Source organism: Pinus tabuliformis, chromosome J, assembly GCF_031772625.1.
Source record: "Pinus tabuliformis cultivar Carrire ecotype Pingquan chromosome J, CPIR1, whole genome shotgun sequence".
NCBI classification, from domain to species: domain Eukaryota; kingdom Viridiplantae; phylum Streptophyta; class Pinopsida; order Pinales; family Pinaceae; genus Pinus; species Pinus tabuliformis.
The window spans coordinates 540,641,293-540,665,482 of record NC_142295.1 but is presented as its reverse complement, the minus strand read 5'-3'; the positions used below and the strand labels follow the sequence as shown (position 1 = coordinate 540,665,482).

General features: G+C 37.3%; 1 protein-coding gene across 1 annotated transcript in view; it reads left to right on the top strand.

Moving 5' to 3' along the window:
* The window catches only part of LOC149228150 (glutamate--tRNA ligase, cytoplasmic-like), a 131,230-nt gene extending 112,049 nt beyond the window's left edge, over positions 1-19,181 (top strand). The window contains exon 5 of the mRNA XM_089380689.1: positions 18,569-19,181. Coding sequence (XP_089236815.1) covers positions 18,569-18,799 — 231 coding nt within the window. The 3' untranslated portion in view covers positions 18,800-19,181. The remainder of the gene's footprint in view (positions 1-18,568) is intronic.
* The last annotated feature ends 5,009 nt before the right edge of the window (positions 19,182-24,190 follow it).

The following is a 24,190-nucleotide window of genomic DNA, read 5'->3' as shown; positions in this document are numbered from 1 at the left end:
TTGGGGAAACAAGAGATTTTGGGAAGTTTTACAGAGACGGGAATTTCTAATAGAGTCACAGATATTGAGCTTGATTGTTCTTGGAATTTTGGGCACAGGGACCAAAAGATTTGTCTTCTGGATCTGGGGATTGTACAGGTAGACCCTAGATAGGCTGGGAGGTAAAGGGCGGTTTGGTAGCTGCAGCAGCGAGAACAAGCACAATTGAAAACACCTTCAACTGATTCCAAGTATTCTTCTGTAATTAAAAATTTTAAATTCCAATTACTGTCTGGTTAAAATTGCACAATTAGGGCTTTACATTGTCTGGTTAAAATTTTAAAGCCTTAAATTTAAAGTTTTTAACAAAGTATAACAATTCAGAACATCAAAATTGATTAATTTGATGTTGAGTACCTCCCTGGGGTTTCTATGGTTGAAGATGCTTTTGATTTGCTCCTGCTCCAGCTCCCGTTACCAAAACGACCAAAACCTCCCTGCCAAACAGAGCACAACTTCAATACTCAGCTCCAAATTCTTCAAATTCGACGTACTCTGGTCCCCGTGCCCAAAATTTCAAGAACAACTGAGCTCAGGTTTCCTTCTATCAGTGACATATAATTTCCTCCTTTTTGTAATTTCCCTTTCTCTGTAATTCTTCCTCTCTGTCCAAAAACCCCCCTTCCTCGGTCTTTGAGTGCTCGGATTAATATTTGTCCTCAAGCGGTCACTGCTTTATTCCACCGCCCTCATTCGATTTTCTATCGTAATCATCTATTTTACGTGTTACCTCAGGGTGAGGTACTTTAATATATAAAGGTTGATAAGTTTAATTTTTTTTATTCTTTGTAATATATAAACAAAATATAATTTAATACATACCTTTATTTTATAATATTAAAGTAAATGAACAGTTATCCATAATACATATAATTATATTAAGTGTTTGATATTTTTTTTAAATGAATATTCAAAAACGAATATTAATATTTTAAAAAAATGAATATTTGCACATATTTACATTAAGGGGATTGAAAGTGTTAATTTTATTTAATAACCTTATAATTACGAAATATTAATATGTATCTTTTGAGAGTGTCGAATTTTTAGGTAATACTTCCCTTAAATAATTTAGGTACTTGAACATCTTTTATATTTATTTAATAAGTATACTAGTGCAAGGCGTGTGACATATGCATATGTAGCTATCATATGCATACATCGTACACATGTTAATACCCTTTTGCCTATAAACCAAAATGGGTCATTACACATGTTCCTAATTTTTCAAGAACTGGTTGAGAAATTGGTTTTCTTCGTTTTTCTACTAAGGAGGTTTCTAGTTGCACTTGTTTGCTCTTTACTTGTTGAGCCAATAATGTTTATGTTTATACAAGCATCAACCTCTTCCCTATAGATTGCTTTTGTTCCAATTGCTGAATAGTTTTTTCTTCCAATATTTGGTGTAGTTTGTTCTTCTAATTTTTCAGTTTTTGATGTTCCCAGTACCACTAGAGGTTGATCAATAGTGGGGGGTTTTGTTTTATATACCTACATTTCTGATCTCTAAGTCTAGTGTAAGAATGCATAAATAAACATAATTAAAAACTAAGATCTAATTCAAAATTGCATATATAAACATGACTAGAATTTGCAAAGAATCAATTAAAGTGAATGTGCAGGTTTGTACCTCTCCTCTTATCACCTTCACTCCTCTAGGTCTTCACTGTTTATATTTTGAAAAACTGAAAACAAAAGTTTAAGAAATACTTCTAGTTCTAACTATAAGTTGGCATATGCTTCCCCAGAAATGGCACAAAAGTGTCTAATCTATGGGCATAAACTAGGACACGATAATTTAATCAATCTGAGTGTTCATCAACTTAGAAGCACATGACTATTTGTAGAGAATTAGATTTAGACTTGTTGTCACTTTAAGAAATGAAAAATGATTAGTTGTCCTAAAGCCAAGTTGCTTAGGTTAACTAGCAGGTAGTTCTAAAATCTAAAAAATTCTAAATTGGAAAAATCAAGAAAGCATGAAACAAAACTAATCTAATAACTCAATCAACTAAAAGAAACTAACCACACTTTTTAAAAATAAAAGCGCTCAAGTAAAATCACAATTCTTGAAAAGTAAAGGCACACTTCTTGAAAAGCAAAGGATGCTTGAGTTAGTCTAGTTTGTTGACTTGCATACATTAGGGCCTTTTCTCATGGATAGACACTCCTAATATTTTTCATAACCTAGCAATAAGCTTGTTTCTTAAGACATTTGTTAATTTATGAAAACAAGATCTATAATGCTTTGATGCAACACTAGTTGATAAGCTATGCATGCACTAGGGTATTTTCTCATGGATGGCCACTTCTAGTCTTTTACATAACCCAACAATAAGACTGTGTTTAAGAGCATTAACTCTTCTATGATAAGAAGGCTCAATCTGCTCGTGAACAGTTTTAGAACTAAAATAATAAGGTTGATAATGCAAACAACTAATTATAATATGAACAACTACAAGCATGAAATTGGGAATTTTAAACAAGATAGATTGAATCTTGTGAAATAAGAAATATGAAAAAGAGAACTCAGATCTCATGAAATAATAGTTTGCTTGCATAAGTATAGACAAAGATAGAAGAAAACATATGAGAATATACCAGCATATGTTGAAAATAAGTTGTCATTGATGTCAACTCATGCAGAAGCCAGAAGAAGCCCCACTTTCCCTAGTGTTGTTATGGCATATGATCATGAGAATGCTTGCTAGACCATCATCATTTGATTGTACTCATCATGTTGTTTCCAATGGTAGGTGGTGTTTCACTCATTTTGTCAAAGTTCCAAGGAAGCGGAAGTACCAAATTTTTCAACAGGATCGAATCATCTATCAGTGATTTACTATGTTATTGTAAACTCATTCTACAAATTTTTAATGTAAATGATGCTAGTAAGACCACGAATGTATGTAACAACCTAGGTAAGATTATTATTTTGGCGATGATTTCATCCTAGGAGGTTTTTCGTCTCACTGACTCATTTGTGTTTCTAAACACGGATGGTTGGCAGAGTTTTTCCCTCCAGCCTCACCCCAAAGCTAAGGTGGAATTTGTCGTCAAAGTCTTAGGTGAGTCCTAGTGTTCTAGTCGAGTCTTATGTAAAAGTGATTTGGGAATAATTTAAGCTAATTGGCTAAATTATTTTATTGCAAATCACTTGGTCTACTAGATCATGTTGTGTCGCAGACTTGGGTATGTGTCTTGAGAGTCTAAGCCAAATGTGTATTCCCCCTTTGAGGGTTGTAAATGTAAAAATCTTATGTATTAGAAGGTGGAAAAAATATTAAATCCCCTCATGTGTAAATTAATTAATTTTTCTGGCAAAATAAAATTAAATCTTAAGCCAGAAAATTAATTAATTAGAGTCAAATTATGTTTTCTTAGGAAAATTAATTCTCCAAGTGGCAAAATTCGTGGGTCTTAAAGAAATCAATTTTTTAAGATTCTCCACCAAGGGAATATTGTATATTTCAATAAAATTTGGACCCTTGGACCTTGGTGGTTAAGTCAAAGTCAAATTTTTGAGGAAATTAGCTCAAAATAATTAATTTTGAGCTAATAAAAATGGAATTAAATGATAAATTCGAAAATTCTTCAAAAAAAAAAAATCAAGGGTCGAGATTAAAAAATGATCAAATATTTTTCAACGGCCAAGATTATTTTGACAAGGATCAAAGAAACTAGTCGTTATTTTTCCACTTGGAGGATTGATCTATAAATTAGAGAGTCAATTAAGTCTCTAGCCATATGATTTATAGCTAGGAAATTGTTGCTAAAGCATTTGTGTAAACTATTGTCCCGCTGGGAACTATTTTTTCTACCATAAGAAAGACTTTGGGGTGCAATTCGAGGTGTACTTGTTCATTGGTTTATGGTATGTACTGACTACTGGCTTCCTATGTTGTTCTTATATATGATTATTTCAAGATAATACATAGTGTTTGCAGGTAATTCAGTCCTTGGTCTCCAAGTTCACACACTGTGGGGAAGGATCATTTTGCTTGGATCCTAAGTATTTATATGGTGGATTAAATCCTCGTTAAGACTGTAGTGTGCATGGGTTTTCTGAAGCATTTTTAGCCATTTATCAAAGAAAAATACCATAAAAAGTTTTATTTCTAAAAATTTACTTTAAAATCCTGGTATAATTTGTAAAATTATTTTTGCTAATTGGGATTTGGGGTTTTAAAAAATTGTGTATATTTGGGGTTTGGGTGTTGTATATACATTTTTACAGGTTTGAATCAAGAGAAAAGGTTGAAATAGAGCTAGATCTAGGCCCTAGAGGGTAATATCTAGGCTCTAGCCTCTAGGAAATTTTGAAGGGTTAGCCACAGAAAAATTTTTAGAAAATTGAAGAGTTGAAGCATAAAAAAAATTGGGGCAAGGGTTTCAAGGTTTTCAAGGCTCCTAGCCCCTGTTTTCTCCTCCAAAGCCTCAACGTCATCCCTCTAGCCCTTTGTGTCACCCCTTTCAGCCTTCCTAAGGTTGGTTGTAAGCCCTAGGGCTCTCGGCTTGCCCTCTAACCCTTGTCGCAAGCCCTAGAGGCCCTTCCGACCCCCTTCGTGGACTCTCCTCCTCCTTCCTCGGCCTTCGTCCTCCTCTGCTAGCCCTCTCCTCTCACCTTCGCTCCTCTCCTCTCACCTTCGTCCTCCTATGCTAGCCCTCTCCTCTCACCTTCGTCCTCCTAGGGTGTTGCAGGCCTTAAGACCTCTAAACCCTAGGCTGCAGCCCTTAGTGGGCCTTTTGGCCCTTCCTAAGCCCAACAACAGCCTTTTTTGGGCTTGTCGTAAGGCCTAATAGGCCTTTTACCCTAGTCGTGGGCCTATTAAGGCCTTTTCCCTTCATTTTTGGCCTCTCTCTTGCCCTCTCTTGGCCCTAAATTTCCATATGCTTATCTCTGAATTTTTTCTAGACTGATTGTTGGTGTGTTTTGCAAAGAAAATTGGTCCAAAGTTTGTATTTTCAGGTATCAAGTCATTGGACAAAATTTTGCACAAGTTGGGCTAGTAGACTTCAAGGCCTAGGGCCTAAGGGTTTGATCTCCAAACCCTTGTTCCCTCACTGTTTTACTTCAGCAAGTAAATTAGTTCACTGTTTTATGTGTCAATGTATTTATTTTATGTTGCAGATGGTTTAGATATTAAAAAAATTGAAAAAAAATGAATATTTTTGTATGTTACGATTTTTTCCCTATTATTACCGATTTTTTCCCGATTTTTACGATTTTTTCCCCGCGAAGAAATTATCCCGATAACGATTAGTGCAACATTGCATATAAAGCTAATTTACTTCTTGTCACAAATCTTTCACTGCTATCATAATAGTCACTTATTGCTCATTGTGAGGTCATTGGAACATAAATTGCATAAGTGCTCTCATAGTCTTACACTCTATTGTATATTGTTCCTAGCATTGACATTGTGGAAGTGACTAACATTGTGTTTTCCTTGTGAGTTTGTATGCTATAAAGTTTGAAATTCACATCTAATAAGCTCACTCTCTAAGCACATTTCAAATCTTTGGTTTAAGTACATAAATTGTTCCTAAGTCTCTCTAATCCAAGTGGTATTGAAATAACTTGTTTCATTTGTGCATCTAATTGGTGGTGATCTAGATTGCATCTAAGTGTTCTTAACTTGAAAATTGATAAATCATATTGTGTTGAGGAATATTGGCTAAGAACACTTGCTATCTTATTGTCTTTTGTGGATAATGGTCATTGGCTTATCATACTGAATCATTGGTTAACTGTTGCTCTATTGTTTATCAATTGTGGATCTATATTCATTAAGCAATTGCATCTTGTGGATATCTTATCTCTTGTTGGCACTATTAAAATCTAGCACTTGTCTTTTGGTTGAGATTACCTTTTCTAAACATTGTGAAGTACTTAACATCATAATTGGGGTAAAAAGCTAACTAGGTACTCAAGTAATCTCACCCAAAAGTCTCCCTCGTAATCTCTTTTACAAGCATCCTAGTTTTAGCTTGCATTAAAACTTACCTCCTAGCATAAGCTAGGTTGATAGAGATCTAGGGCAACCCTTTTCCAATTAGCTTGAGAGATTCAATTCTTCTTAGTGGTTAACACAGTGACCTTGCAGTTGTTAGAGGCACAGTCTCTGCAGCACTGGAGGCACTGGGTGGGTGAAACACAGGGGGAGGTATCGTTAACTAGGCCACTGCCTACTTCCTGTTGGCGTCCATTTCACAACCTACTATGAAGTTGTTTCTCAAAACAGTTAAGGGAAACATTCTACTTAGACTAGGCATATAATTAAAAATAACCAAGATCATTGCATCACACATAGATTCTAGGATTTGCACATCATATAGGTTAGTTGATCATTCAAGCAACGGGTGTCCATCCAGTTACTTGGCATTAATTTACATTAAGCAAGAATTGTGACTCCATAAGGCACTAGTCTCATACTTGAAAATCCGATCTAATCATTAAGCTTGCTAACATTTTACCAAGTAGCTAGGCCACTCATCTGTGTCTCCCAAATGAGTTGGTTCCCAACTCGTTCTCCTTCACCTCATTTCCAGAGGGACTACCCCCCATAGCTTGTTGTTGGGAGAGCAGCTAGAACGGAGTGGGCGGGGATCAGAGTGACAGCCCTTGCCCTCAGCAGTTGTTGTGGTGTCTATACAATCCGAGCGACAACAGGTGGCACACCTCATAACTGCTCACGGTTGAGATATGCCCTCTCAAAGTTAAATCCCCGAAGTTGTGGTCAAAGTGCCCCAAATGAATAATGTTTTGGTCCAAGTTTTATCTTAAAATTTGATGGAAATATAATGGGTCGTGGCAGTTTCAAGTGGTTGACCAAATCAGCCTCAAAAAGAGAAATTTATATTTTGTAAATCGTTTCAAAAAAGTAAGTTAAGGTCGGCTCCACAAAAAATGAATTTGTAAATTTTTTATTTAAGTTCAGGTTAACTCCTCATTTTGAGGATGTTTTAGGGCAGGTCAGCCCTCCTTTAATGTGCCCCCTTCAAGTATAAATAAGGCACTTGGTTGCGCTCCAAATGCATCATTTCTTCTTGCATTATCTTACTTAAATCACTCTGAAATTGTATGAGGTGGTGGGTAGCGTTGAACATCTGGAGCAGGGCTGAGTTTCCAAAGGTTTTGTTTTTTATTTCTTATCTTCTTTCTTGTGGTGATATGCTGGTCTGGGGCAAATCAGAGGCAGAACAGACCGAGTTTCTTGAAGCACCTTTGAGGCCATATTTGGAGCTAATTTTGGCCTATTCTGAGGCCTATGAAATTGAGTTTTGTGAGGGTTGTATGAATCTGAGACAGGGTTGTCTTGATCACTGTGTAAGGTTTGTTGTAGGGACCAAATTTCAGACCTGTATTAAGCCGCAGAAGGAGGCTGAGTTTTGGGCCTGGTTAGGGCCACAGTTCAGGACAACTGAAGGACATATTTGGGCCATTGTTGGTAGGCCAAGTTTAGGCTTGATTGGGCAGTGCCAAAGGGATTGAGTGAGGCTTGTGTTCAGGGTTGTCAAGTAGCTGTTGAAGAACAAATTAGGGTATCCTCTAATAGTAGATTTGAAGTGAGTTTAAGGGCTGATCTAAGAACAGATCTGAGGCAGAATCTAAGGCAAACAAGTGGCGGAGGAAGCTTACACAGTGGCTGCAAAGATCATGATGATCAGACCTCTTCCAACTGATATGACGTTCTGAGGTATGAGCTTTCTTTAATAAAATTGTTGAACTGTACTTTGCTTGATGAAGTTCTATCAAGGGTTAATGGTTTATAAAAGCTTATCTACAACAGTATTTAAGGAGCAGACCTGAAGGGTGAACTCAGATCTGAGTAGTGACAGGACAGTGATCGCCTGATAGTTTGATAGATTCCATGTATTGAAACACCATTGCATATAATCTATGATCTGAGCATGTTTTGGCAGAGACAGCAGTAAAGTATCATTGATAGTGTTCGAAAACTATTGTAAGTGGGTCATTATCCTTGGTACATGAGCCCACAATTTCTTCTTCTATCTTTTATTTTAAGGATGGCGGGGTGGTGCAAGGCGGAGAGTGAAGTTTCCTTCAGGTTGGAGCCTGAGAACACTTCAAGGTTGCATTGTGGTGCTAGGGCAGCAAATCAATGCTAGCAAGGTGTTGGAGCATCCTTCCAATTGGAGTTGGTAAAACCAGGGTGTTGGTGCATCCTTTCAAGGAGTTGGGGCTTTTTGATAAAATTGAATGCTTTTCTAACTGAGTACTAAGGAGTTGGGTCTTCCCTTCAGTTGGTGCTGATAAATTATTGTACTCATCATTCATATTAGAAAGCATTCAGTGGTTTTTCTCCCGAAAGGGTTTCCATCTAAAAATATTTGTCACATGTGTATGTTTTTCATGGCATTCTTGTATTGTTTCATGATGTTGCTTTCATGATATGTTGATGAATGGTATAATGGCTAAAATTGGTATACTGATTCACCCCCCTCTCAGCATTTCCAACTACATATACAGTTATGGATAACAAGTGGAAAACAAGAGCATACATTGAGATTGTGGGGGCCCTCCGCACCCTAGCTTGCACACTTTTGAGACTACCAGTTAAGAAAACTCAATCAGCTGCATTTATTGATAAAAGAAACATGTCCAAAGCTACAAAATAACTCCGAAGATCTGAAACTAAAGCCAAAATTCTTCAAAGACTGAAATATGGGAATTATAAACTTACAAACTTATGAAAGTCTTTACATGCTTGGGTATTTATACATAAATTTTTGGAACTGAAATGCTATGAAAACTCTAACCATCAGCTAAAATGCTATTTCAAACAGTTAGTTGGGTCAAGCTCTATCTTTGGAGTGCCTCTAAATCAGGTGAAATCCCTCAAAAATCAAAACAGTTTTGAATTTTAGGCTGAAATAGAGTATTATACAGCAAACAGGCTGCATTGACCAAGAGTTGACCAGGAATGTGTGAGTCGAGTTTTAGAGAGCCAATAGGTATTCATCCATCTGTGGTTCCCAAGGAACAAAATACATATTCTAGAATTCGCCCAGCTGTCCTGCACATATCCCAATAAATGAGCATTTACCTGAAATTCCATTTTCTGGTAATTTCCTGGTTAGATTTATTTCCTACTGCACAAATTTTGTCAAAATTTCACGATTTAAGAGAAAATTATTCAAATACCTTTTTGATATATTTTTAGGCCAAAATGAGGATAAAGTAGGTTGTTAATTTTAGGTATGTTCTATGCTTAAAGCAATTTATTTCAATTTTCACAGTTAGCTCAATATCTTTTCCAGATTAGCAATCACATCAGCGTTAAAGTAAACTGCAGATAGAACATAAACATAAATCGCAGAAGACAAGCCAAGACAAGAGGACACAAGATGTGGCGCTAGCCAAGGACAAACCCCAATGTGGGGAAACCCTTGATCAATTCTTCTTATATGTTCTTCAATAGTCCAACAGAGAGAGAGAGATAGTACATTTACAATAGAGGTAAACACTTTGACTTATCTAGATAAGAGCATAGATAATCTCTAATAAAATGTTACATGAGATCAGTTGAAGACATGCTGCTTCAACTGATTCTCCAAGGTGACTCCTTCACCTATCATTGTGCTACATCTCGTCATCATGCTGCACCTCACCGCGCTGCACCATGTTGCACCCATCATTACAATGCTGAACCTCATGTTGTACACATCATACTGTTGCACTGTTGTCCCATGTGCCATACTGTTGTCCCACTGTTATGCTCCAACAAGCATCATAGCCAAGTTGTCCCAATGTGTTAGCAGCACCATGCTTGCCACCATGTACTTGTTGTTGTTGCTGTCCTATTGTGCCACTGCTGCACAATGTCATAGCTGTCCTAATCATTGTGCTGTCCCAACATGCTGTTGTCCTAACATGTTGTTGTCCCAACATGCTTTTGTCCCAATATGCTGCTGTCCCATCATTGTGTTGTCCAACGAGTTTGCAGCACCATGTACCTTTGCTGCCATGTCACAACTATTGGTTGATACAATGATGCGTCCATCGATAGTACTACTATGGTCTCTAACCCCATTTCCTTGCTCATTTGCAAGATGAGAGGTACTTCCCATGAGTCCCAGACTGCATGGGTAGGATGCCTCGACAGGAGAATCATTCATCATGTCCCTAAGTCACCTCGGGGTATCACAGGGGAAGCCTGAGCCATTCACCCTGTACACAACGCACCATTAGGGGAGGGTGAGTCGCCCTATGGTCGCGTGTTGCTCCAATAAGTACCCCAAGCCCCCCGGAGCTCCTAAAGCTCAATGCATGCATCATACAGGACCCTCATAAGAAGGTCTCTCAATGACTCCAAGTTGTTCGGGAAAGTCACAAATTTGACCTTTCCCCGGGGCTTTGACAGAATGTTTGTGACCTGTACATCAGTGTAAATGCGATAGAGCCTCCTCACCCATCGACGTACCATATCCCAGATAAGGTAGTATCTGATGTCTATATGCTGGAGCAATCATAGAATACGGGATTCCTCAACAATCGAATCCCTCCCTGGTTGACACGGTGGTATCCATCATGTGTACAAACAGCTCACTCAAGAGCTTCCACAACCAAGCAGCTTCACACGAGATCATACTCGTATCTATGTATTTGGTCTCAGCGGTGCTTATAGCAACCGACTTCTGGTTCCTGCTCATCCAGGATATCGAACAGAACCCAAAGAGAACCAGCACTCGGAAGTGCTCTTGCGATCCTCCACATTGCCTGCCCAGTGAGTATTCGAATAATCATGCAGCGTCACATTTCCTGCAATGTATCTCAATCTATGAGAGATTGTGCCCCGAAGATCCTTGGCACCAGTCCAGTGAGGCTCAACCATTTATGAGTTCATCATACTAACTGCAAATCAGATGTCCAGACAGAAGTTCACCAAGAACATCAACGTGAATGAGTTTATGAAACTCAGAGGTATTTCCCAACTCTGGTCCGACATCACTACCATATAACTTCTGAAAGTTAAGATCCTCAAGGTAGTCACGGGCTTGCAGTTTACCATTCCACATCCGGAAATCCAACTCCCTCTTACTTCTGCAATGAGAGGGTTTTCACCTGTCAGAAATAGGTCGTCCTCAGAAGGTGCCGATATGAGAGGTCTATCATCCACAACCTTTGAGCAATGGTTTAGTTCGGTTTCACTCCTAGTGAATCTCAGCCTCATCAGACAGCTATCAATCCTCTCATACAAAGCGCAGGGTGTTTTGCTTCAAGTCATAGAGGGCTTTCTTCCACCTGCATACATGAGATTCCCGATGAATCTCAAACCCCTCGGGTTGTTCCAAGCCTGTGGACCTGCTACATGAGGGGAATGATCCCCTTGTAAGATTTTCCTTCGGTACATCTCAGACATGTACCTTCATGTTCCTTTTGAATTCAAGCATCCCAGTCACCATCTGACTCACATCGAGTAGGGCCTCACAATAAGTAGACCTCCGGTGCTATAGATGAGATGTGTCAATTGACATGATCCCCAATAGACCATCCTGCAACTTGATATAAATTGCCAACCCTGAACCCATGAGTAAAAGCATCTTTGGAAATTCTATTTCAAACACGTACCTTTCCATCGATGAATGCCACCATGAAACCTTTGACTTCCATTGCCGAAATGGACACCAGGTTCTTCTTGCGATCAAGTACATAAAGAGATTCTCATAAATGACTCGAGTTACCCTCATTCACTTGAGGGGTAACATTCCCTACACCCTTTCCGAGATAGGTGGCATCGGCTCCAAGTATAATCCCACGATTGTTTCCATCTCTTACCAAATTCGAGAGAGCACCCTTCTATCCGATGAAGTGCCTTGAAGCACTATAATCAATAAGCCAGATTCCCACAGAATCTGAAGAAGAGGGCCAATACAAGATAATGCTTCTTTATCTTATCCAGTGTTGAAAATATCGGTATCGGCAAAATATCGGCGAGGGTCCAGAAAATATCTTATCGGCAATATCGGCAAAAATATCGGCAAAATATCGGCAAATATCGGCAAGCATAAAAAATATTTTTTTCAAATTTTTAAATATAGCCGATATTTTGCCGATATTTGCCGATATTTTGAAAATATCGCGATATTTTCTCGGCGATATATCGTTTTGCCGAAAATATCGCGATATTTCCGAATATCGCCGATATTATCAACAGTGATCTTATCAGAAACAACATTTGATTCTTCATACCTGGGGTTCCTTGCTTTCCTTGAAGAGTCAGTTGTGTTCTTGAGGACCAACTTTACCTGTCATTCCTCTGATCATTGAAGATGTCCCTGGAATGATTGTTATCTTCATCAAGAGATGTGTCCCTACCATTTGGAAACTCCTTCGCATAATGGCCGAACTTATTCCTTTCACCCTGAGATATGAACTTCCCATTGAAGTGATTTGTAGGTAGGCCATCAGAAGCTTCTGCTGCGCCATTTTGATAATATACTCTACTTTGACTTCACCCTTGGTGAATTTGAAGAGGGATGAGGAATCCATTGATCCTTTTGTCCTTTCCCAACTGTCTTCGGTGATTGCTCTTTCACTCTTGCTTGGGCTTTGTCTTCACCTCATCTTTGATACCATGTTAATTTTAGGTATGTTCTATGCTTAGAGCAATTTATTTCAATTTTCACAGTTAGCTCAATATCTTTTCCAGATTAGCAATCACATCAGCATTAAAGTAAACTGCAAATAGAACATAAACATAAATCACAGAAGACAAGCCAAGACAAAAGAACACAAGATGTGGCGCTAGCCAGGGACAAACCCCAATGTGGGTAAACCCTTGATCAATTCTTCTTATATGTTCTTCAATAGTTCAGCAGAAAGAGAGAGAGAGAGATAGTACATTTACAACAGAAGTCAACACTTTGACTTATCTAGATAAGAGCATAGATCATCTCTAAGAAGATGTTACATGTGATCAGTTGAAGACATGTTGCTTCAACTGATTCTCCAAGGTGACTCCTTCACCTATCATTGTGCTACATCTCGTCATCACGCTGCACCTCACCGCGTTGCACCATGCTGCACCCATCATTATAATGCTGGACCTCATGTTGTACACATCATACTGCTGCACCTTATGCTGCACTGTTGTCCCACTGTTATGCTCCAACAAGCATCATAGCCAAGTTGTGTTAGCAGCACCATGCTTGCCACCATGTACTTGTTGTTGCTGTTGTCCTATTGTGCCATTGTTGCGCAATGTCATAGTTGTCCTAATCATTGTGTTGTCCCATCATTGTGCTATCCAATGAGTTTGCAGCACCATGTACCTTTGCTGCCATGTCACCACTGTTGGTTGTCCCATCATAGTTGTTGTCCCAACATGCTGTTGTCCATGCTTGCTGCTATCCAATGAGTTTGCAGCACCATGTACCTTTGCTGCCATGTCACAACTGCTGGCTGTCCCATAGCATTCTTTTGTTGTCCTAATTTACTATATAGTTGTCCCTTGCAGCTCCATGCTTGCCATGCTTACCATCTGTTGTTTCACCATGCTGCACTGCATCACAGGTTAGGGCATCACCCTACAACCCTTATCCTCCATACAAATCAGCAAGACAACCTTCTAAAGACTGCGGTTCTCCAAGGGAATAACCCTCCACACCTATGCTATTCCTTTTGGCTTGTTTAACTGCGGTTAAGGCCACGCTGTCCCTACAGCTCCTTCACGTTGTCTAGGGCAGCCTCTTCGTTGTTCCTTTGACCCTTTATACGGCGGCTAAGACTCTGTTGTCCACACAACCCTTCACGTTGTCTAGGGCAGCCTACACACTGTCCCTTTGACCCTTCATGCTGCGGCTAAGACTCTCTTGTTTGACTGCGGTTAGGGCTGAATTAGACCAGCGTTTAGGGTTGGATTAGATCAGCATTTAGGGCAGCCTTTAGGTCTGCGTTAGGGCAGCCTTTAGTCTGCGTCTAGGGCTGCCTTCCATCTGTGTCTAGGGCAGCCTCTTTTCCTCCAACGTCTAGGGCTTCCACTCCTAGATTTCTCTTCCACTAAAACCCAAGACAAGTGGAGAGAAATCAAGATAGAAGTGTGTGTGAGAAATGACTCTCAAGTCATCTCCTTTTATACTAAAACGTTGAGCACATGTGGGGTTTATTTGGTTGTTGGCCGACCTTGACGAATTGTCTTATAACACAAATAAATTCATAACTCCATGAATACTTATCGGAATCAGATGACCTTTAGATCAATACTACACCTCTCGATGAGAGGGATCCAAGAAAAATATCAGCTGCCATAAATAAGATGACCCACATGGAGTTTGGCCCTAGTTGCCAATTTTAACATAGGTTTATTGGGTCGGATTAGGGTTCTGGTTAGGGAAAAATAAGCATCAAAAACCACACCCAACAGTGAGGATGTTGTGCTTGTCCTTCTTGTTCATTATTTTTGTGATGGGAAAGTCAATATGGTTTTGCCTTTGATGATTTTCATTTATTTTCCACACCTTTTATCATTGATCTTGTTTTTGGTGCAATCACACGGTCCTGCTTGCTTTGATGCTTATCTTGTAGAATGAACAAATATCAGAACACTACTGATAGGAAATGCTGTATTTGGAACACTACTGGGTAGGAGTTGAGATGCATGCTCCTATGGTGAGGAGAAATCATATATTGATTTTTACTACATATTCTTTTCCTATCTTTGTGCTTGATTTTCAACTATTCTTGCTTTTGAGATAATAACATATTATTTGATCCTTATGTCCTTAAGATGGAGCTTGACTGTCAAATATTCTCTTGTGATATCCTTTTATCTTCTGTAATTGCTCACTTTTATGTTGAATGATGATATCAACCATCTATTTCTTCTGTCTCTTTTCAATGTGTGCTTTCATTTTTTCTTATGCAACCTTTTTACAAATTCTATCTTCAAAACTTTTGGTAACCTCTTCATATATGATCTTTGATTCTTCCTCCTTTAGACACCTTTTCACACTCTCAACATTATTAAGAAGCTTGATTAAGATTACACAACCTTTTGATTTCTCCTTATTTCTTTGTCAATTCTTCCTTTAACTCATTGCTGTCCTTCTTCAATTTAGCTATTTTGAAATATCGCTGCTGAAGTTCTTTTGCTTCCTTCAATTTATTCTTGATTTTTGGTATATTTCCTTCATAATCAACTCAAATAGTATCCAATGTCCATTTCCTCTGACTTTGTTTCCTTTATCCATATATCTGAGAAGCCTTTGCCAAATTCATCCAACATGTAGTCAGTTCTGGTTGCGCAAAACCTTCTACTCTCACTTGATTTTGAAGTACCTTAAAATGTTACAACTCCACACACTTCATTTTCTTTAACTTGTTTCTTTTGCCCTTTTGTTTTTTATATTTCATCCTATCCTTTGCATGATGTTTAGAGGTACAAATGGACATTGCATATTTCTGTAGGTTCTATTGGAAAACATGTCCACATCAGTAAATTGTTGTTGAAGAAATGTTAAATTTTATTTAATGAAAGAAAGATACACAGGCATGGCATTAAGTATCCAATAAGAATCAGCACCAAGGCCATTAAGAATCTTCTGCATTTTGATGCAAAAAAAACTTCTAAAAGGTCCTTTCCTTCTATGTTCAGCCAAGATTTGAGGAGAGGGGAGTTCAGAGTCGACTTTCAAGAAGGGCTGAGAGGCCCCCTAGTTTTCAGGGGATGCCAGAAGGGGACAGCACAGGGAGCCCCAAATACAGTAAAAAAGCATTAAAAATCAAAGAAATTATTGAATAATTAGTAATATGAATTATAAATATACACGATCAATCATCTAATTAGATAATTCTTGACATGTTAATCTTGAAATAGGTGAATCATTACACTCATTAGTAAGCAAAAAAATGAAACATAATTTCACTATATATGCTTTGTCAGTCCAGACTTGAATGTAAAGTCTTGTAGGGATTTTACTGTATAAGTTTTGCAACTAGCGTTTCAGGTCACAGCTATGATCCATCATCAGAGCCTTGCGGAATAATGAGAATGACATAGGCGAAAATTTCTACAGAATGGTTTCATTATTTTAGTAATGCGTTATATATGTAATATCAACATTTGTTTTTGAAAAGGAGCTAGAGAGGCATTTGTTTAAAAAGTAAAGGTTTTTGGCAGCGTTTGCAAGCTACAAAAATATTATTTCCCGCTCTCAAAATATGAAAGACATTTTTTTGAGCTGCTAGTATTATGAATGTGTCAAATTTGAATAAACACAATTGAGTGGAGTGTGAAGACGAGAATTGTTGGTTAAATGTGGCAGCTAATAACTAGTTAACTTGTCAATTAAATTTCCCTTGAGTTTTCTGGTGGATAGGAATGATGGTTTCTTAAAAAGGATTTTTATAGAGGAAAGATGAAAACAAAAACTTGTGGAAAAAGCTGGAGAAAATCCTGAACCAACAGTAATTGGGTTGGGGATCAAGCGAAGATGGTCGAAATTTAGTATGATAAAAAATTATGTTACATCCAAATTTAATGAATGTTATTACAGTCTTGATAAAATTGTAATAGTACACACATAGAAAATCAGAAAGGGCTTGTGTAGCAAAAATATAGGAGATAATGAAGCTAAAAGATAATGCGATCAAAATGATGGTGCATTGGTTTTGTAGGGTGTCAAATGATTGAAAAAGAAAATGATGTATTGGACATGGATTATGCAATTTTCAGAGAGATAAGATTTCAACAGCATTGATCCTGCATCATTCCATAGTGTATTCTATTACATAGAATGGATTGCTGTGATCTGTCTTTATTATGAGAAAAGTTCATAATATGCATAAGAAAATGTGTAGTGTTATTGGCCGGAATTTTATAAATGCCAGGTAGAGATTGATCATATGATGGAGAAAATTCAGGAAATATTGGGACACATGCCAAACATTGATGAACTAGAAGAAGACACATTCTGGACATATCCAGTCCAGAATAGGAGTTTGATGAACAGTGAAAACCATCTAGGGCTTGTTAAATATTCTTCTTCTAGTCATTTGACTGTGATAAAGTTAGTCTTTCTACAAATTTTTTGATGTAAAATTAGTATCTTCTAAGTCAATTTTATTCTATTGAGTCAGTGGATATGGTGTTATTTATCATAGATAAAGTATAAAACAAGACATCAAATTAGAGTCGATCTTGAAAGAGATGTGAACATCCATAACCTGTATCTTAAATTAAAAGGTGTAAATGAGTCTGTACAAATACGAGTGTGTACACATTTGAGATAAAAAATCGTATGAAGAAATGTTAAGATTTGAAAGCCTGAAGTCAAGGAAGTCTGTACAAATTTGGAGTCTAAGTTAATGAAAGTCTGTAGTCAAGGAAATCGGTACAAATTTTGGGAGAGTAAGAATATTTGTTAAATTATGAATTTGAGGTTTTGTGCAAGAACGGTGTCATATGTCGTTTGTTGGCATTAACCACTCCAATATAGGGCACAGTTTTGTATGCAGGTAAAATAAGAAAAAAAGATTGAAGAATAAAACTGTATTCTGGGGGTTTGAGGAGAAAGCAAAGGATGATATGCAGACTCATATAAAAATAGAAAGGAAGAAGATGACCAAAATAATAGTAGAAGCTTAACATAGATATAGTGGAAATGTTTTCCATTTCCCTGCATGACTTTTTTTTTATGACAGTTATGTCGTTGTCTTCATTGTTGAAATCATTGTTCAAAAATGTAAATAAATTAGTCACGTGTAAAACACAAACGAAAACTTATCAATGAAATCAATCAAAGAAGTAGCTTGTTAAGAGTAAATCATACGAGCATTCCAGTCTAACGCTGAATTAAATGGAAGTATGTTGCAATCTCAGATCAAAAGTGAAAGTTGTATCAGGAGTTGCATCCTAGATAACTGGCAGTGGCTGAGGCTTATTCACAAAGTAATCTGGTAGATGTTGGAGTTCTACAACGACCTGAAGGTTCAGAAAAATCCCAAAGCATTTGTTAATTGCCTGAAAAAATGAACAAATACAAGTAAAATAATGACTCATTAAAATGATGCATTAAGCAAGAAAAAGTGTTATAAAGAACTAGCAATACATAAGTGGTGAATATAATTGTTGAAGTAAATGAGCTATTTTTAAAAATTGAAAGAAAGAAATAGTTGAAGTGACAGATTGCTGATAGGAAAGCAATAACTTAAATAACCTGCATGTTTCTTCCTACAAGATAATAGTACACAGAAATTTGTATCGTAGCCCAACCTATGAGGTTGCCTTCTCCCTTTTCCCACGGACTTTTTGTTCCTTACTTTGTACTAATTGCTGTTCTCGTCTAGAAACTGATTTCCCTTTTATATTCATCGGTGCAGTTCTCTGGGCCAAAATAATTTTGATGAAAATTTTAAGCTTTGTGCTCTTACATGTCTGTAAGCTTTTACAGTTCTTGGATACATAGTAGTTTTCTTCTCGTGTTATTTCTTTACAAAGATGTTTTTCTTGTTCTTATATGAAATAATTTATTCTTATGACTTCAACTGACTTACATATTGCAGCTTAAGGAAACTGGCAATTTTCTTGAAATTCTCAATCCATGTACGAGATGGGAAGTACCGGCTATTGGTGATGCAAATATCCGCAACCTAAAAAGAGGTGATATTTTGCAATTTGAAAGGATCGGCTATTTTAGATGTGATGTACCCTATTTGAGGCCATCAAAGCCTGTTGTTCTGATTGCAATACCTGATGGTAGACAGCAGTCTGTCTTGAAAAGGCCAGCATCTTGAGGATCAGTGTCTGATTCAGTCAATGCGAGTAATAATTCATTATATTGCTTTACAGTGTAGAGAGCTGGTTGTCTCGAAAAGGCCATTCTCTTAGACTGTCTAAGGCATGGTTTATCTGAACTACATTAAAAACTGGATTTTGTCATACTAATTTTAATTTACTGCATGCAATAAGCATCAGTTGTCTGCAAATTAGACTTAGATGAATTTGGTTAAGGTTCCACGATTATTTGAAATTGAATTCTAGAGTGTATTTCAATTATTTCTGCACAAGCGAAGAAAACATCACAGCTAGTAATTTGTAACATTGATTGAACTCTGAATCTGCACACTTTGCTTGAACCCCACGGCAATTTGCAATCTTGATTGTTTCATTTTCCTTTCCTGATGTGTGATATTAGGCATATGTCTTGGATTTGATTTCACAAAATGCAAAATTACCACGACATTTTACTTCATCATTTCTTTCATATCTTTAACTGAGAATACATAAGATAGATAGCGCCGTGGTGTACGATATTTTTTATTTTTATGGAAGAGGCGGGTTACTGTTTCTTCCTAGAGAAGAAATCACTCGTACAGAGGAAGTCACTCATGCTCGAGTTATGTATGAAATGGTACTTGTAACTGAACCATGCTTGTGTGTCTGGTTCATCCCATGCACAATAGCTCGGCAATGCAATAAAATTCTTTTTTGATTTGAGAAGTCAGTATCAAATTGTTTCCTGTACATTCACTACAAGATCAGAGTGTACTATTGATGATTTGGGGCTGGGTGAAGTTGCTGATTTCTGGGGTTCAATTCTAAGCAAACTTCAACTTGCAGTATGATTACAATCAAAGTCGTTGTAGAACAAATCACTCATGTTCGAGTTAAGTATGTGTAGAAAATGGCAGTTGTAACTGAACCATATTTGCATGGCTAGTTCATCCCATGCACAATGGCTAGGCAATGCCATAAAATTATTTTTTGATTTTAGCAGTATTCATTGTTTCCTGTACATTCAATGCAAGATCTGAATGTATTGATTATTTGGGGTGGGGTGAAATTGCAGATTTCTGGGACTCAATACTGAGCAAATTTCAACTTGCAGTATGATTACAATCAGTTACAATAGCATCTGCAAAATAATTATCGTTCAACAGTAAAAAAATGGAATATAAAACTCATCAAATGTGATTCGGTATGAAGAGACCATATTTCTATGTATTTTAACTGAACTCCATATACGAGTAATAGCGTGAAGGTTTTTTAATTAATGCTTTATATGAATCTTTTCAATTTCAGTCAAACTTAAAATGCAGTGTTCTATGCCCATCCAGGTTTGAAACTGAGTTCTTAGCATGGCAATACCTGTCTCAACCACTAGACCACAACCCAATGATTGCATATAAAGATTCTTTATTTTATGCTAAGCTATTGATAAATATAAGTTATAATAAAATGAAGTAGGTACACAATTTTACCTGCTTGAAACTAGATCACAAAAATTACCAAAGTATACAGGTCATGATTTCAATTTTCGATAGCAAGAAAATCAAATTTCATGGTGCTTTGGAGGGAAAACAATAAATTGCTTCTTTATTTCTAGGTATTGTGACATTAACAATTTCAAAGCCATATTAAATGTATAATTTATTCAGTTTCATGTGAAATAGAAGGAAAGGCTTTTTTTTTGTGAAATATTTATTTGGTGACAGGGTTAATGGCTTTTAGAAATTTACTCTCTGAGAACAGTTTGTTAGTCCATTGTTTTATGAAGCTGAAGTTTAGTTGTCATCTATGTGATCCTTGATGGTGAAAAAATTAGTTAGTTACTAGTTTGGAAAGTTCTTAGTTAAATGATCAAAATATTTGGATTTACTTATTGTTTTGTAATTTTTTGGATTTGACTTGTCAAAAGATAATAGCTTGAGTGGTAGTTAGCAGGTTTAATTCCCCCAACACTCGGGTTCTATTCTCTAGAGACATGTCACCATGGTGAATAGTGGCAGCCATTGTGATTCGATTTTGGGTCTTGTCCAAAATAGTCCTCCAAAGTTACCGATTCACCATTTACCATTAAAAAAAGAAAAAGGATTTGACATAGACATTTGAGTGATATCACTTGCAAATCTCTGGTATTGCCCTAAAAGAGCCTTGGATGAACCATTTAGGAGCAAACCCAGTCACCTCCTAAACCCCTCTTGTTTTGGGTTGCTTTGGGTCAGTTTTTTCAACTAGGTCAATAAGTTGGCAAACACAAGGAAGAAACAATTTTTAGGTAAGGATATGGAAACCCTTCTTGCTTTGGGTTGGTTTGTTCAATCGGGTCAATAATTTGGCAAACACAAAAGAAAAACAATATCAAATTTTACGTAAGGATTTGGAACTACCATTCGGTCATCAAGTCAAATGGGAGGTAAAGCAAGTGTCCATTTGGAGATGGAGAATTCCAATGAGGCATCCACACTAGTGGATAAATCTGATTTGGATCCATGTCTTAAACTCTATGATGAAGGCTAAAAACACAACCCTATCATAGTTGTTCAAAACCTAATCTAGGGGTAACTTCTTACTCTACAAAATTTTGATGTCAAGGACAACTGCTCATATTCATAACAATCCCATCAAACTCTGGGGAGAAAACCCACACAATCTTGTAAAATTAATTCGGCTAGTCTGAAAAAGAAGGCTGCAAGCATCAATAACAAAGATCAATACATGAAAAAATAATAGAAATGTGGATCAAGTGCTCAAGCTTCATTCCTATGATAACCCTTTTGGGCAATTAAAGGAGATAGAGTCCAAAGCTCAATAGCATAGATCAAATATTCTAGTATCCAACCCATTTCTCCATCCTAGAAACTAATTAAATAAAAACTATTCCTTTGAGTGGTGTGCTTAGATAAATACATAAAAAAAAAATAGAAATGTGGATCAAGTACTCAAGCTTCATTCCTATGTCAACCTTTTTGGGCAATTAAAGGAGATAGAGTCCAAAGGTCAATAGCATAGATCAAATATTCTAGTATCTAACCCATTTCTCCATCCTAGAAACTAATTAAATAGAAATATATTCCTTTGAGTGGCGTGCTTTCCTTGGCCCAAGAATAGTAATGCATGTGCACTCCAACTAAACCTAAAACTAAATTGGAACTAAAGTAATCTCTCACTCAAGTTGTGGTAATCTCTAGATAGATTAAGGTGTAGTTCAAAATACATTACATATATTCATCTCAATCAATAAATAGTCATTGTGGATAAAATTAATTCTTTTGCCATAAATAATCTCCAATGGAACTACTCCTTGCATAGATAAGACATTATCTTCTCCAAAGAGATCTCGAGTGGTAGATATTATTCAATTTATTAATTGTTTTCATCTTTATCCACATTGATTCACATATCAATATCAATGTTTTAAAACTCTGACTCCGACTCCGACTCGGCCAAGGGTCGACTCCGACTTGGTATTGACTTGGTCAGCTCGATTTCAATGACTCGATCGTTGTAAACAATACATTAAATATTTATTTTTTTTATAAAAAAACATAATTTTAAATATTTTCATTCATGCTTCCAAACACACAGCATTAGAATATAGATAGAAGACAACATATGATCAAAGTAGGCTCATGAATATATCCATTATATCAAAATGGCACCCAATGCACTGTCTAATACATACATGATGATGATATAGAGATCAAAACAAAAACACATAACCAAGGAGGCTAAAAATGGTGTTATCCTCCAAAATAGATTGTAAGTCATCAAGGAACTAATACAAAGGTCCAAGAGTGTTCCTCACTCCAAGAAAGTCCCAAAGTGCATGTGTACATCTTCAAAAGGTGCATCCTCCACCATGATGTCATCTAGGAGAGACCCTATGTCACCCTTTTCAAGCATGTGAGTGACATGGCACTCCTAAGGGTAATCATTGGCATCAAAGAGGTATGTGCTAGCCCTCCTAAGTCATCTCAATGATAATCATCCTCATTTTTGCTTTGGAAGAAGGCACCATCCACCAAAACAGGGTCAAGGCCAGCCAGGGGGCATCTTCAGTCCATTTGGGTATATCATCAAATAGTCCAACGTCCAAGCTTTTAAGTTTAGTGTTTTAGCATTTGGAGGCTCATCAAGGGGTGTAGCATCACGTAGAATCAACTCAAGGCTCGATGCTCATCTTTGGAGGGCCAAGGTTGGGGCCACAAAGTTAGGTTTGCTTTAAGAAAGGGGCAAAGAACCAATTGGAAGGTTTTGAAGAAGAATGAAGCTATCCCTTAAGGAATCTCTACTGCATATGTGATACCACCTAAACAAACCTCTCAAGATCAAACAAGATAAACTTATTTAGGGACAAAAAACCATTGAAGTATCATAGTGAAAACTTTGGAGTCCCCCAAAAGCAAAAAAATAAAAAAAATCGTTGTTTTTTAGTTCACAGGCCACTGTCATCCAACCCAGCCGAGTAGGCTCAGACTCGGCCAAGTTGGCTGAGTTATTACCGATCCGGCCGAGATAACCCGGTCGGCCGAACCGGTTCACTGGCCGAGTCGACCCGGTGAGGCCTTGACTCGGACCAACTCGGTCGAATCTTAAAACACTGGTCAATATCCTCGTGCTTGGCAAGAACAAGTGTCAACTTTCAAGGGGGAGGGAAAGAGAGTAGGGCTCATATATGACCCCGAAGGAGAAGAGGAAATGGAATATGCTTGTGGATTAGGAAATGACCAACAATGAGGTGGAAGCAATCACAATGTATTAAGGCTTCCTTTCTTTAAAAGAAAGAGGAGTATAACAAGCAACAATGGTTGGAGATTCAATAGTGATTTTAAGATAATTGTTCCACCAAATCACTCTCTAAAATTTTGGACTCTCTTGACTCACTTTGACTTGAGAATTTGAGAAAGCATACTGCTACCAAGTGTGGAGAAGAAAAATGGGGAGGTCAATGCCTAGGGCAACCTCAACACTATGTTAAATGAAGGTTTATACAAGCTACATCAGGGGGCTGCATATTTTATGCCCCTCCCATGGTATGATAGCATGTTATGATAGTTATAACAAATTATAGCATGTGCCTTGTCATGTAGTTACGAAAGGACGATGGCTTAAGTCTCTTCTATTGCTCACTTCACCTCATATAATGAGCAATCCAAGGTATGAGTGTGGGTTTTTTTGGAATGTTATTGTGGCTTGGTTCAATGATATTATTGCTACTATTGCCCTTAGCTCTAACAACAAAGGAGCATTGGAAGCAAGCTAGGGTGATTTTGTTTGGGATGACCTTTTGTGGACTCTATATAAACTTGAAACGATAATGACCCACTACCATTATAGAAACAAGTGTTGTGTTTTGTGCTAGATAAGGAAGGTCTAGAAGGGGGTTAAACATTTTGAGAGTG